The 14304-nt window shown below is 37.4% G+C and overlaps 1 protein-coding gene across 3 annotated transcripts in view; it reads right to left on the reverse strand.

Annotated features, from left to right (window-relative positions):
* Window positions 1–3171: 3171 nt before the first annotated feature.
* The window catches only part of LOC113505292, a 52527-nt gene continuing 41394 nt past the window's right edge, over window positions 3172–14304 (reverse strand). For all 3 annotated transcript variants that reach the window (XM_026887914.1, XM_026887913.1, XM_026887912.1), the window contains 5 exons: window positions 10166–10335; window positions 9924–10028; window positions 5008–5166; window positions 4294–4467; window positions 3172–4168 (listed from right to left, as the gene is read on the reverse strand). In XM_026887914.1, the coding sequence (XP_026743715.1) occupies window positions 4007–4168; window positions 4294–4467; window positions 5008–5166; window positions 9924–10028; window positions 10166–10240 (675 nt within the window). In that variant the 5' untranslated portion in view covers window positions 10241–10335 and the 3' untranslated portion in view covers window positions 3172–4006. The remainder of the gene's footprint in view (window positions 4169–4293; window positions 4468–5007; window positions 5167–9923; window positions 10029–10165; window positions 10336–14304) is intronic.

The following is a 14304-nucleotide window of genomic DNA, read 5'->3' on the forward strand; positions in this document are numbered from 1 at the left end:
TCAGGTAAACGAGGTTAGTCGCAAGGTCCACTTTTCCTTACACTCTCTTCGATGCTTACAAACTTTTCTTCCCCACAAGACTAAAATTCTATTAGCCCAATCCCTTATCCAACCCATTATTGACTATGCCGATGCTTGTTACTTGGATGCCACCGAGGAGCTGCTTAATAAGCTTGAGTACTTGCAAAATTTGTGTATCCGCTTTATTTTTGGGCTAAAAAAATACGATCACATCTCGCAGTTTCGCAAAGAACTCAAGTGGCTCCCGATTCGCCTTCGCAGGAACACTCGTATCCTATGTCTCCTATACAATGTTCTTCACAACCCACTATATCCTTCCTATTTGCGTGACCGCTTCTCCTATATCCGCCCTCCCGACGCCCTTTGCAGATCACACCTTAAATCCCATCTCAAAATTCAACCCCACTCCACCGACTTCTATTCCTTCTCCTTCTCTGTTCATGCAGCGCGACTGTGGAATGCCCTACCGCCTAGCATTCGTGGCTCCCAATCTGTCAGCCTATTCAAACGTCGTGTCAAAGAACACTATCTCGCCTCAGTAAGATAGTCTTATTTCCTCATCCATGTAACTTTATATATATATATATATGTATATATCCATGTATATATTTGATATAAATTGTACTTCTTTTTTTCCTATATATTTTTTTTTTTTACACACTGTGTCTATGTTTCCTTTTTTCTTATCTCCTGTCGCAGGTCTGCTGGCAGAAATTTCTTAAGAAATAAGCAGTACCTTTGTACCTATTGTATTTTCATTTTTATACTTGTTTTATTCCTACAATGTTGTGTGTACATAAATAAATAAATAAATAAATAAATACAGATGGAACTTTCAATCAGGATCTTTTAAAATTAAGACGTTTGTCCTCAATACGATGGCACTTCTTACTTTCAAGCTTTCCGCGTCTTGTGTGGTACATCGCCTTTCTTCGCCAGTCAAACCAGCGACTGTACAGCTGCAACTTAATTTAAACAGAACCCACAAGAACAAAGAAAACGTATCAATTAAACAAATACAGGAAATGAACATTCGCTTACGAAGTTAATTATGAAGTAAGTTGGGCGATCAAAAAAAAGATTGTCACGTGCGAAGGAGGTACACATTAACATAGCCCCGTTTTTTCGTCCCAGATTCGTGACACATCGTGTGTGAGCCCCGTGGTAAATAATAAATCTTTCTAATAAATAAAACAAGGGAACGTGAGCGAGATAAAGCGCGTATGCCCGTTCGGTGCGCCCTAAACGCCATTGTGGACGCCGACGGCGGATCGTTAAACGAAGGTGAAAATATTTTGTGCCTTTTTTAGAGATCAACTGGAAGTTGGGCGTTGAATGTTTCGTTTGTGAAGTACATGCCTTTACGTTACGCTTGCCTGAAGTAATTGCTTGATGGTCTATGACCACGCGTGGAGAGTAAGGGCGGTAATTTTCGTCCGCGTCAAACTGCGACTTGGACTGTGCTTTCTGCTCTTTTTGCTTCATCTAGTTGCTTAGTATTCGAATCCAATATTTTAAATATTCAATATATTAGTTTTTTCTAGGTGTTGTAGTGGTTTTGGGTGGTTATAGTTTATAACTAATTTAAATAAAAATATTCTAAAACATTCTAATTGTTAAAAAAAACAAACCTGTAATAAGACTACTACCTACAAAACCACGTATCCCAGTAATCCTACTAATCAAGTGTCACAAACAATTTTTTGCCGAAAAAAAAAGTGAACTCACTATGTGGTAGGTCACCCTCATTGAGCTAAGGTTGTTAATGTGTAAATATGTGTTTCCCATTTACACGGCCGCGACACCGGCGGACACAATGACCCGGAATGTCACCCTTTGCCTGAGTCGGGGGCCTATCACCACCTCTTGAAATCAAGTCCAGGGGTGGAATCAAAACATCGTAGAGGAGTATTTCTCTTTCGCGTAGCCAATAGTCTTACCTCGGAGGCAGTGATGGCCCCCCTAGATTGTAGCAAGTGGACTTGTACAATCACTGGGTATTACATTATTCTATGGATATTATTTTTAGTAGTATCATTTAAGTATTAAGTAATATAATAATATTTGGATATTTGTCTGTGCATCCTATCGTGCAATTTTCTCATTTTGTGTGGTCTACCTTTCTCATCAGTCTGTGATGAGCGTTATTAGCAAATGGTATTTTTTGGTATATACAAGAAAAAAGATTGATCAATTTACCATCATACTCGATCACTTACAAATAAGCAATTGCAAAATCCTATCATTGCGTATTCACATACAATACACCGCTGGCATAGACATCGTCCAGGTTAAGGCATTATCTTAATTAAGACTGTCTTGTTTTATAGCGTAATAAGTACCAAATTATACCCGTATTTGGCGCCACAATTATCTATTTACGACTTGTAATTAACATCAAGGGCCGCAGTATACCAATACTTACCGACCAACTAATTTGACAGTCCTTATTTACTGTGATCATTACAACGAGGCGATGCCTTCATTTCCTTCGACTCCAAATCTAACACCCGCGGGTTTTTGACGGCTTATAACGTCGTCGTCACAACACATTAAACAAATATGGCGGGAGCCGTTTGTCAGTTCGCTTTGAGATCAGTAGCGGGACGTGTTACACTACACAAACAAACATACGCATATCGATCAGAACATTCGATTTTGAACTTTATGTTAAAGATATAGAGTTCCATGAATCTCGTTTGGTAGTAAAAGTAATATTGTGTGGTGACTTTTTTATTATTTTTCAGGTCCCATCGCCTTGGTCGTACTAATTTGTCGGAGACCAAGTCACCAATGCAAATATGGCGGGTGTTGTGAATACCTTGTGTAAAGATATGAAATTGTTTCGAGTCCCGGCTCATGGGAACATGCGTGATTCGACCTGTGTGTGTTTGGACAGACGACTGTGACTTAGGAATGTTTAATGAATATTTGCTTAAAAACTTTTTATGGCTATTAAAGCGTTCTACATTACTAAATTTTAATTAAAGGTATGAATTTATAAGTCAATAAAATTACTTTTAAAACTCCAGGTAACACAAAAATATTTTCTTTTGAGAAATTATATTTTTTGAATTGAATCTGTCTAAGGTTTGTGTGTTTTCAAAATAGGTTATAACTAGGAAGTTGTAGAAAAAATAAAAATAAAAATCGTTGAAATAAATGTAATAATAATTTAATTTCACAAACATAGAAGCTATGTTTGTGCTTCAGTTATAAATAGGTACTATTTGAACTATACAAATAATGATTAAGTTATAAATACACTGGCTCTGTATTTTTACAATAATATAATTAACAGCTCTATTAAAGCTAGTCATATTTCATTGGATTTCTGTAACATATAAATAGTTAACAAAGAGTCAAGTAATACTAAGGAAAGTAGGAATATAATGTACAATTAAAATTATTCGTCTCAGCCTCAAGCTACCATGTCTAATATGGATTAATTAATATCGACAACAGCAGACAAGAACTGTTCTGATACATCGTTTAACGCATTCATATTCCGACTCAACAATTTCATCAACATAGTCCAAGTGCTGGAATGAAGTCTAATACTAAAATCTAAATTAAATAATACAAATAATAAAGAAATTGAAACTAAAGTGGAGTTAAGCGAGAAATAAATAAGACCTTGACTAGGATAATCGGGAAATTTAGAATGTTAATCAGCAGACAATAAATAATACATTTTAAATTCGTCACTATTTACAAAAAGGAACTAATTCGTTCTAGACCAAAATGGCAATGTAATGGCAAAGACAGTTTTTTTTTTCTATACATTAATTCGCTATATAACAGCCAAAAGATACAAATAATTCTACTAGAAAGAGTTTTTTTTTTCTTGGGGCTAACTATACTGAAGAATACTGCGCTTCGCTATGCGGTGCAAACACCAAGATTAAGTAGACTGCCAAAAGTGACATGGGTTGCAGTTTCTCCTCAAGTCGCGTTGTGAAACTCTTGTTGATACCCGCTGTGTTCAAGAATCCATGTCGTACAGCTTTCTAAACACCTGCTCAAGATACTGCAAGAAGTTCATGGTGTCTCTGTATAGAAGGACGCCCATGTTGTTGCCGAAGTCCGTGGGGATTTCAGAGTCCGATAGTTTCAAGATTTTAAGATTGCGAATGTTCATGATGTCCTGTAAAAAAAGAAAAGTTCGATTAGTGTCATGAGCTAAGCAAAACTGGTGTATCATATTTCTTTGGTTTGTTTAGTGTGGCTATTTGGACCATAGTATAATAAGACAACATTTTGTACACTTACATTAAAATAACAGAGCACAGCTCGCGAATCATGCATGGTCCGAGTGAGGTTATCTCTCAGTGGCTCGTCAGATATGAGGCCTGCATTTAGCTCCTCCGTTGTAAACGCGTACAAACCAGCCACAATCATCTTCAGCCCCTTATACATCCCCGGCAGCACTTCATCTATTTTTGGCTGTAAAAAAGATAGAAAGGAATTTAGTAAACCAATTTATTACACAGAAATTTTGAACGGTCACAAGCAACATTATAGTTGTCCTTCTAATTTTAAGCAACTTGACACATTGCCAAATCGTCTTGACTTAGATAAGGACAATCGTAATTGTGATAATCATCCTAAATTCGATTAATTTTTCGATTGTTAGCAGCACATTACGAAACCATTGTGTTCTCACGTAAGCGATAGTCGGCCGACAACAATGAGTGCCACCGACGATGTCAATTCTTTGAAATCGATTGAAAAACTCATACGGATGCACGTTTTTGGCATCAGCGAATTCGCCGCCCTTCGGTGATTGTTTTCGTTTAGGAAACGTCAATCTGGCAACGTCCGTATTATCAAAAACAAATGATTATGTGTACATCACTTAATGCAGATCAAGGGACATTTCTTTTACACTTATAGTGATACAACAACATTTTCCAACTAAACTCAGGTTATTATTTTCTAACGATTTAAACTAGAGTTAAATAATTAACAAAATTCGATGCTTACCATCAACTCTGTCATATATTCATCTGACATTGTTTCGTTTAGGACCTTTTCCTTGGGAAGTCCTTCTTCAGGTAGCCAGGAATAAGCTTTGAGAAACTCTTGATTACGCCACGAGGTAAGAAGTGCATCAAAACTTGGGTAACTATGAAGTTTCAGTGCCTGGAACAAAAGATAGACAACTCATTAGTTATCTTAAACATATGATTATAATCAATGAAATACTAAGTAGAGAAATAGCAGAGAGAACGACAAAACCCTTTAGGATTAACTCGTAATAACACAGTTGTAAGACAACGAAGGATCGCAGTGAATCAACTCTTATTGTGTGCAGTTGTTTTCTATGAAAGATAGAAATAGATCGAGTTAATACAATAAGTTGATTGACTTTCATGGAAAAGGAAGATTGAGCGGATGATGAGTCCGTGTGGTTTCCTGGAGTGATGGTATAAATGTGCTTGGAGAGGGGCTCGCTCTGCAGTGGCCAGTCGAGTACTCTTACATATCTGATAGATCTTTGAGTTAATTTGTTTAGTGTTTTTGTGCGTTTGCCTAACGGTATGTAGTCATTTTCATGTGTTCTTGTAACTCTTATTTAAGGATTCGAGATACCATAATTTTTATTTTATTCACTCTTATTGCATACATAATTTTGAACTTAGTTATAATAAAAAATATGCTATAATAGGAAATAAATCAATTGTACTGCAGAATCAATGTAACTTTATAAAAATCTTTCTTCAATAAGAACAAAGAAAAATAAATGTATATTTGTAATAAATGATTAGCAAACAAAAATATCAGCTAACGAAGTTGCACTCCCACGTAAGAACACGCGTTACCTAGTCGCAAATTGTTCTAAGAAATAACAAACGTTTACTGCCCTCTCGGGAAACAACCGCTCTTACTTGAGCTCTTCATAAAAGACACTCGCATTTAGATAATAGGTCAAGTAACAACGGAGCAATAGCCGGTCCTAACTGCGATCTATTTATTTCAAGACTCTGTCTTTCAATTAGATAATCACGAATAAAGGCTACGATTTTTATCGTTATTAATAGAATAAGATTCTATTTCGCAATGTTTGTGTCATAAATGATTTAAAGGAGATCACGAAGCCCATTTTCAACGAGTTTGATTGGATCATTTTTCATTCAATTCTATATTCAATACACGTTAAATACTTGACACTAACGTGTTTATAGTCAATTTATCGGCCAGCGAAGGTCGTGCGAAAGATGAGATCGAAACCGGAGGTTTGCGGCCGCCGCCGACGACATTTCACGTAACAAAACCGTTTCGACATTAAAATTTGACACTAAGTCGATAGCACACGTGATGTTAAGTGACCAAACAAAAACTGCTCCTGTATTAGAAGCGTAGAGTCGAAATAGCTTTGACACGTCAAACAATCGGTGCCTGGACGGGCAGATGTGTCGCGCGGTAGTTAAGTATCCCTTATGTAGGAAATATTGTTAGACAACAATACGACTAATTAAATGTGTGCATAACCCCGGCGAAACACCCAAAATATATTTGTGCAACCGTTTATCGGTGGCGATCAGGAAAGTTTATCCAAATATTAATTTGCTTCATTGAAATTGAGATACCGCTGATATAAAATTCGTTGATAATACGTGCAATGAAATAAATTTACGATTATTTCTTTGGATATAAACCGAGTTTCGGTGCATGAATGGACTCGAACCGGCGATGTTATCCGTTGCCGAAGTGGTAAGTAATTGGCAGGAAAATTAGTGTTTACAGTGAGATTATTTTAAAGATTGAAAAAACATTAAATATTTTATTTTTCGTTATGAATGTGAAATTTGCATCCTATGAATAAAACGAGTGCAGATGATTTAACAAAACAAAATAGAATGTGTAATTAGTAATGATATCGTTCAGAGATGGAATGTGCTATGTAGTCAGTGGCATACTAAATACACAGGTGTGCGTCCGGTCCATCGGACCATATCCAAAACATTACCTACTGTGTGAAGTTTGCATCGAAACTGATTCGAATCTACTTGATAGCTTATTTTACATTTGTTACATTTTCATGCTTTTAATGTCGCTGCTTTTTTATCTACAAACGCAAATGTATGTCTACTAATTATACGCACCACTATTACTACTACTTCTTCTAATTCATTTTTAACCAAAAATGAATTAGAAAAATAACCTTTAATTCTGAATGGCAAAAAGGGGAAAGAGAGGAAAAAATGCTGATGAAGTTATTTATAACCAGTCTACTTAAACAGCTTCAGTCATAGTAAAGTTTCTGTTGAAAATGTTTCACTTTTTTTTAAGTTTCATAACACTATTCAGTTATAAGTTGGTAGAAAATCAAACTATGAAATTAAACCAATTAGATTAAATAAGCTTTTACGAAAAATATGGATTCAGCGCTATGCAATTCCCGTGGGTGGGCCATCAACTAAGAAATTTGACGACCTAGCATCCGAATGCCTAGCTCGAAACATCGGAAGCTTATCAAATAAACATGCACCCACACAAACGCAGACATTGATATATTTACGGCACACGTACGCACCCAACGCCCGCAGACAGCCTGTCGCCCGTGTGAACAACGCTATCGTACTATGTACGTACATATTGTATGTATGTGCTATGTAATTCAATGTTTATATAGCGACGCTATTGCAAAGATAAGCGAGCAGATGCACACGAGTCGCGAGTGTTGCGATGTGCGACACGCCGCCAGCCGATCGCGACCGCCGATCGGGTTACATCGCGAATCCACTCTCGTTTATTTATCATAATTACTTTTAAAAGTTAACGTGCACTTTTTAAGGAAGCGAGTTGAATTCCACAGTCGAAAATGTGATGCGATAATATGACACCGGTGTAGTCAAAAGCACGAGTGTTATGACACATTCACACGGTGGTCGGTGGCGAGTCACACAGTACCGGTAGAGTTCGTTGAATTTGTTATTGCGTTCTTAGTACAACGCGGCCAGTTATTATTTATACGGAATGGGCTTGACGACAGATGTAGCAGTCTGATTTATTTAGGATATCTTGTCTGTCATACGTAACTTAGACGTTTATCTTGCTTTAATGGGATGACTAATATTAACAGGTCAAGATCAAAAATAGCGATAGGTACGCATAGTATTTTGTTCATTTAAATAAGTGGTTCAGAAAAGATTACATAGACGTCCTTGCCAACTAGCAACAATGGCAGTTCATCGCCACGATTTGCTTCTAAATCGCAATAAATATGGTACATTAGTAACGAATGACCGACATTAAGGGGAGAGACAGAAAAAATCGTCGGGCAGGTGTGTCGCGCAATACTAATGCGCAATCAGTATTCGAAGCGTACGCGCACCGTCCTGTACCTCGTTCCGGCTACTGTGAGTCGATAATGTCGTTTTACGAGGAGGCAGCGGACAGGACGTCGCCGTCGTTACGACCGTCGAGCCTATTACAATGCCACCATACCTCATACGCGAACATCACACTCGATAACTGGACGCATTCGACATAAACGCTTCCATTGTTCCGCTACCATTGACTGCCCAACTCTCAATAAATCGATTATATTGACAACGATCGCCGAAATGTATACGCGGTAGGTGCGGTTATCGTGTCACCGTCGAGTGCGTTGGTATGGGGTCATCCATAAATGATTCGAGGCGCGACTTCGACATCGCATTATTTCTCGTTGATCGGTCCACCTTACTTCCGATTCGGAAATTATTATATTCCTAGGATTGGAATGATAGAGCCGTCATATGAATCGTTGTATTAACATGCTAAACGTTTGTTTCTAATAATTCGTGAATGTTTTATGAATTCTTGAATGTAGGTTGAATTGTCTGCGATTCTTATGCGACATATTACCATCTGATAAGAAATGTAGGTGCTTTGTTTTTAATATAAACTGGTTTGTAATAAAACTGCATCTCATTTGTAAATGGACTTGTCGGGGCAAAAAATTAACTAAAGCAAGTTTTAAAGCTGGACAAGTAAACTTGGTGGGCAGATGAAATATAGTGTCGTTGATTTAATGTGATTTGGTCAGTTACATATTTTTATTTTATGTAACGTGTGCTGTTTACAAAGCATTTTATCGACAAGGTTGTCGATACCGACGTGGCGTCACAGAAATGCAGCGCGAAATTATAATTAAAAGGGAGGAAGCGGCCGGCCGGACGTAGAGACGCGAAACGGCGCCCGGCCGATGCAATCTCTCTTCCACGCCCGCGCCCGTGCACTCCACGGTGAGAAAACCGCACTAAAAACGTGCACGCCGTGAATCTTTAATGGGTCAAATTTCGTGTGAAACTTTTTGACAAAAGGACTTTAACATTTATTTGCTTAAATTCAATCGATTCTAAGCAAAATGACGATACCAGTATAAATGAATCAATTTTACACGATCATAAAATCGTTTCTTTTGATATGCTATGGGCAAGTTTCTTTGATTGATCTAGTCTACATAATTTTCCTTTTGATTGAAAGGTTTATTTTCTGATCCCTTTTACAGACTCTCGTTTTTTAATCAAAATATCTTCGTAGATACAAACGTTAAAGGCATGCGTCGACGTTAGGCTTAAGTTTTATTGGTATTGGTCGACCGCAAGCTCCGTCCGTTCATTTAGAGCGACGCGGCGGGCATATAGATGCGAACGCGAATACTACGCGACAGCCTCGTGCAAAATCGATGAATGAAAGCAAAGAAAGGCCTTTGCAGCCATCACTTCATATGCTGTGCTGTGCAATACGTTTGAACAATTGCTAGGTATGTAGTTATGGGTCTATTGGTTCTATTGGTTACAGAAGAGTATGGTAAGAGTCAACTTTTGTAGCGTTTCGTGTTTGATGTCTCTATGGTTTCTAAAATTTAACCTATTCCATGATAATAAAATTCAGTCTCATGTACTTACAAATTCCTCCTTGTACTTCGCAGTTTTTGAGTAAGTGCTTTTTGCTTGCACGACGAGCTTCATCGCGACCTCCCTTGCATGAGTTTGCGGGATGACTGGTTTTGACTGTAAAACAATAGAAATTTTGAAAACTTTCATTAAATTTCAATCGAATCGACAATCACACGAAATTGCATTGAATTATTTTGCGTCAATTCTGCTTTCTATTTATTCCATGTAATGCCAAATCTGTAGCTACTTACTTGAGAGTCATTATAATCGCAGGGGTTAGCCCACAGACTGTTCTCTCCATCTGCGTCGCGTCGTTCCCGGTCCATGCTGGCTCGTCTTCTATGAGGCGCCGCCGACGACCTCGGTGACAGCCCGCAAACCAACAATAGCAGGCACACCGCCGCGCAGACGTTGACGTATCCTGAAGAAAATTTACTACGTTACTAATAGCCCAAGGATTATATAAATATAGTTCAGTTTCAGAGGAAGATTGGTTGACATGCAAACTCTTGGTTTGTTTTCGATTCGAAAAGACGTAACTTTCCTTGACTACCTAGTCACTGTTTGGTATTAATGTATTCAGCATCACTATAATCAACAGCATTATTGTCGTACACGATGTTCAATTATATGTAGGTAAGCAGAGTACAACCGGTAAAGTACATCGTAGCTTTGCTTGTTATTCAATTTTCTGAATGAAAGCTCTCGTATTTTTCAATGCATCTCATTTAATGAAATCGCTCAAGAGTCACTTGTTCCGTATGCGGCACGCGCGATGGTATCGATTATGGTAATCGATGAACATCCGATGAATAAATACATCGCGGCCCAGAGGTGGACAGCCTTTGCTAATTGTCCAGTGAACCTGTGTGAATCACTAATGCGGCACTATTTAACGGTGGCGCGGTAATCGCACTCACATTCTTCAGATCGGTTACTTCATTGAGCTAATTTATCGATTTTATTATCGATAACGTAAATGGAATCGTTAACGCCCTTTTTAGTACTTTATTATTATTTCCTATGGCAATAATAATTGCACACCTAGGAGGGTGGCGTGGCTAGTATTTACGTAATTGTATATTATGTCACGGGCAATATGTAAATACCTAGTTATTTTGAATTTAACAGAAAAACAAATATTAATTGAAACTAACTACTGTCACCAGCAGAAGGTGTCCAACGTTGACGTAGAAGTATTTATTGACTTGACATTCGTTTTACTCGTTAAAATTGAATAATATTACCAACGAAGGAAATAATTTGAAGTGTGATTGACATAATTTTTTATTTGAATGTAAAGTTAACACATGATGCACCTGTCTCGATTACAGCCAAAAAAATATTAGCTTGGCAGTTATTTGAATAATTGGATATTGTTAGGATGATTTTTTTAAATGCTATAATTTGTAATCGCGCTCGTGTTGTGACTCGCAGTGTTATGACGAGCTGTCATTGGAAATGTCATCGTGAAGAGCAAACTGCTACAAAACGGATCATTTACGTCCAACGCTCACGTGTGCTTGCTGTGACAAAAAGATAATGTGTGAAATACATCATCAATAATTTCGGACGTTTTATTTTGAACATAGATAACAATTAGTATGTTCCAATGACGATAGTATTATCGCGTCAAAATACGTGTGATGTCAAATAATAATGTGCGGGTTTACGTTGACGTACAATTGAGATAAAACTATTTGCTCATTAATATGATAACGAATTGTCGTTGATTAACAATTGGAATAAATAAATTTTATAAGGTCTTCCATTGTTTCTTTTTATATAAATCACATTGTGTTCTTCAACTTAATGGTACCTACTGAATCGAGAAATTATGACTTAATTATTATCTTAAGAAAAATGTAAAAGATACAGTGTCAACTACACATTGATGATTAATTACTTTTGTGATTTAAATTAATTAACATTAGGGAACAGTTTTAAAATAAGCTTATTCACTTAACAAACTTTAACAAAAAGCGAAAGCTAATCTCAATAAATATAACCAACAATTTATTAATTTATTTGAACTAAATCATAATATTAAAATAAAACAATGAGCTTAACAATTATGTCTGTACTAATAAATCGAAACAACATCAAAGTTGTATCGAGTCACTCGCATAGAATGTTATTTATTTTTTCAGTGTTTTGACTCAAGGTGTGAATCACAAGTGTAGTGTCTGCCGGTTAGTGACTAACGTAGATAAAGATCTCGCTTATTTGTTATAGTAATGTAGCACAATTAGGAGGTGAAATTAACAGTCAGAATTCTGAAAGTTTTCGCAAAATATTTAGCGAGTGTCAAGGCAAGTAATGATTACGGATTACGAATAAGACATATCATTTTTTAAGGAGTCTTCATCAAATTGTGGTTTTTAATATCTTAGATCTCCAAAGAAGCTATCAATATTCGCAAAGACAGCGGCAAACGATCAAAAAGGATTTAAATCCAGATTCATCAATACACTCACACAATTAGCACAAACGTGTGCGTGTAATTTTTTTCATCATCTCGTTAGCGGTCTGTGGCGGTTTCGTTCCGAAGGCCGCAGGCACCGCGGACAAATAAAAGAAAATTATAGTTATAGGGCTCAGCCGCTTATTATTTAACTAGGCCCTGTGAACTGATACCGATTACCTCCTCTTACTAAAAAAAGAACAAAATCGTAACGTCTCACAGCAAGAAACATAAATGAATAATTTGCATAAACAAACCCCTCTCATTAAGTATGCAATCCGTATAACTAGCCGTGATTTAGTTGTAGGTTATATTGCCCTCTAATTGACACGATAATAATGTTGTACCAATTGGGTTACAAAAGGCGACCGCAAAGGTGGAGTCGGGCAATAACGATCATGTCAAAAGGAAGGTCCGACACACACAACACGCGTTAAACACACGATCATAACATTTTATTAGTGCTCCGGTCAAAAGCAACCGCGAGACCGCCGTCAAAAGTTCATGTACAAAAAAACAACAGGTCAGCTCGTAAAAGACGTAGAGTCACTGTGAGACAAATATTTTCACTGAGTAACCATGAGATGAAGATAAAATATGGAGCTAATTAAATTTTGAACCTTGACATGAAAACTTTTTAGTTCTGTTGAAAATTAATTTTCTTTATTAACTTTCTTTAAATAAGTAGACTAAAAAAGTTACATGAACTATTTAATTAAATGTTAGCAGCCACCTTGATTTTGAAAGGGTATCATACTTTAACATAATTAAAACAAATGGATGTTTTTTTTCTAAAGCGGCAAGTAATTGATATCCTCTTTATACCCCAACCACTTATACGTGGAGATATTTGAGATGAACAATGAGACTCGATCGAATTCCTTAGCCCATTGAAGAACTGACCGGGCGACCATAAAAACCGTAGATACCTACACGTAGGTAATACACAGGTTATAAGGGGGCATAAAAAAGTAGGGACCGCGTCGGAGGTCGGACCGACTACCCGAGAAACAAAGACTTCGTTTATTTTTTAACAGCTCGCCCGTTCACAAAAGAAGGCTTCGCGGCACGAAAAACGACCCAAACGAGACCATCTTGTTAACCTTTTTAAAAAGAAATCGCGCGCCCGCTAACTAGAATTTCGACTCGAAAACCGAGAAAAGTTTGCCGGCGTTGTGCGCACCGGACGTCGCAGGCGCCTGCGCAATCATTATGTAAATTCTGATTATTATTGTTATAAATGCGGTAAAAAAATTCGGATGAGAGTCGCGGGCATCATCTTAGCGGCTCGTTACAAAATTCCCGTCAGTATAATTTGACGGGTTATCTTTTTCGAATATCTGTGCTGTTTACCGTGAGCGTGGAGCGCGGGCGCAATGGGGCTGCTGCGCTAGATCATTAACGGGATTACTGATACCCGTCCTCGTGACATTAAATAGGAAAAGGCGTCATGTTTTAGCTATAATAGAGGTTTAATTTGAGTCCGTTCATCATTTTGTTAGTAGCCAGCTAACAACCGATGCGCTCGTAAAATTTGACTGCGCATAATAAGGGCGATTATCGCTCAAAGACGCGCGTGGCGGCGCGTATCACAAGATACGCGGTGATACCACTCTTCATTACCTGAAAATCGCTCTAAACGGTAATAGCGTCGCGAAGAAGATCGTTGATCGACCCCGTCTTTCGAATTAACGAAACAAGCGCAAATTTTTCTTGAATTAATTTTAATAAGCTAACAACTGTCATTATGCATTTTTAGTAACTGTTTTTTATCGACCGAACCTAAATGGAATATCTTGTTAGGTATTTACAGCGGTGTAATTTCAGTCCTTATTCGTGTCGAAGCGAGGCATATATATTTTTTTATATTTATCGTGCTGTAAAAAGAGTTAATTAGGCACGTCTAAGCTAGGATCGACATCTCTC

Source organism: Trichoplusia ni, chromosome 25 (assembly GCF_003590095.1).
Source record: "Trichoplusia ni isolate ovarian cell line Hi5 chromosome 25, tn1, whole genome shotgun sequence".
NCBI lineage: Eukaryota > Metazoa > Arthropoda > Insecta > Lepidoptera > Noctuidae > Trichoplusia > Trichoplusia ni.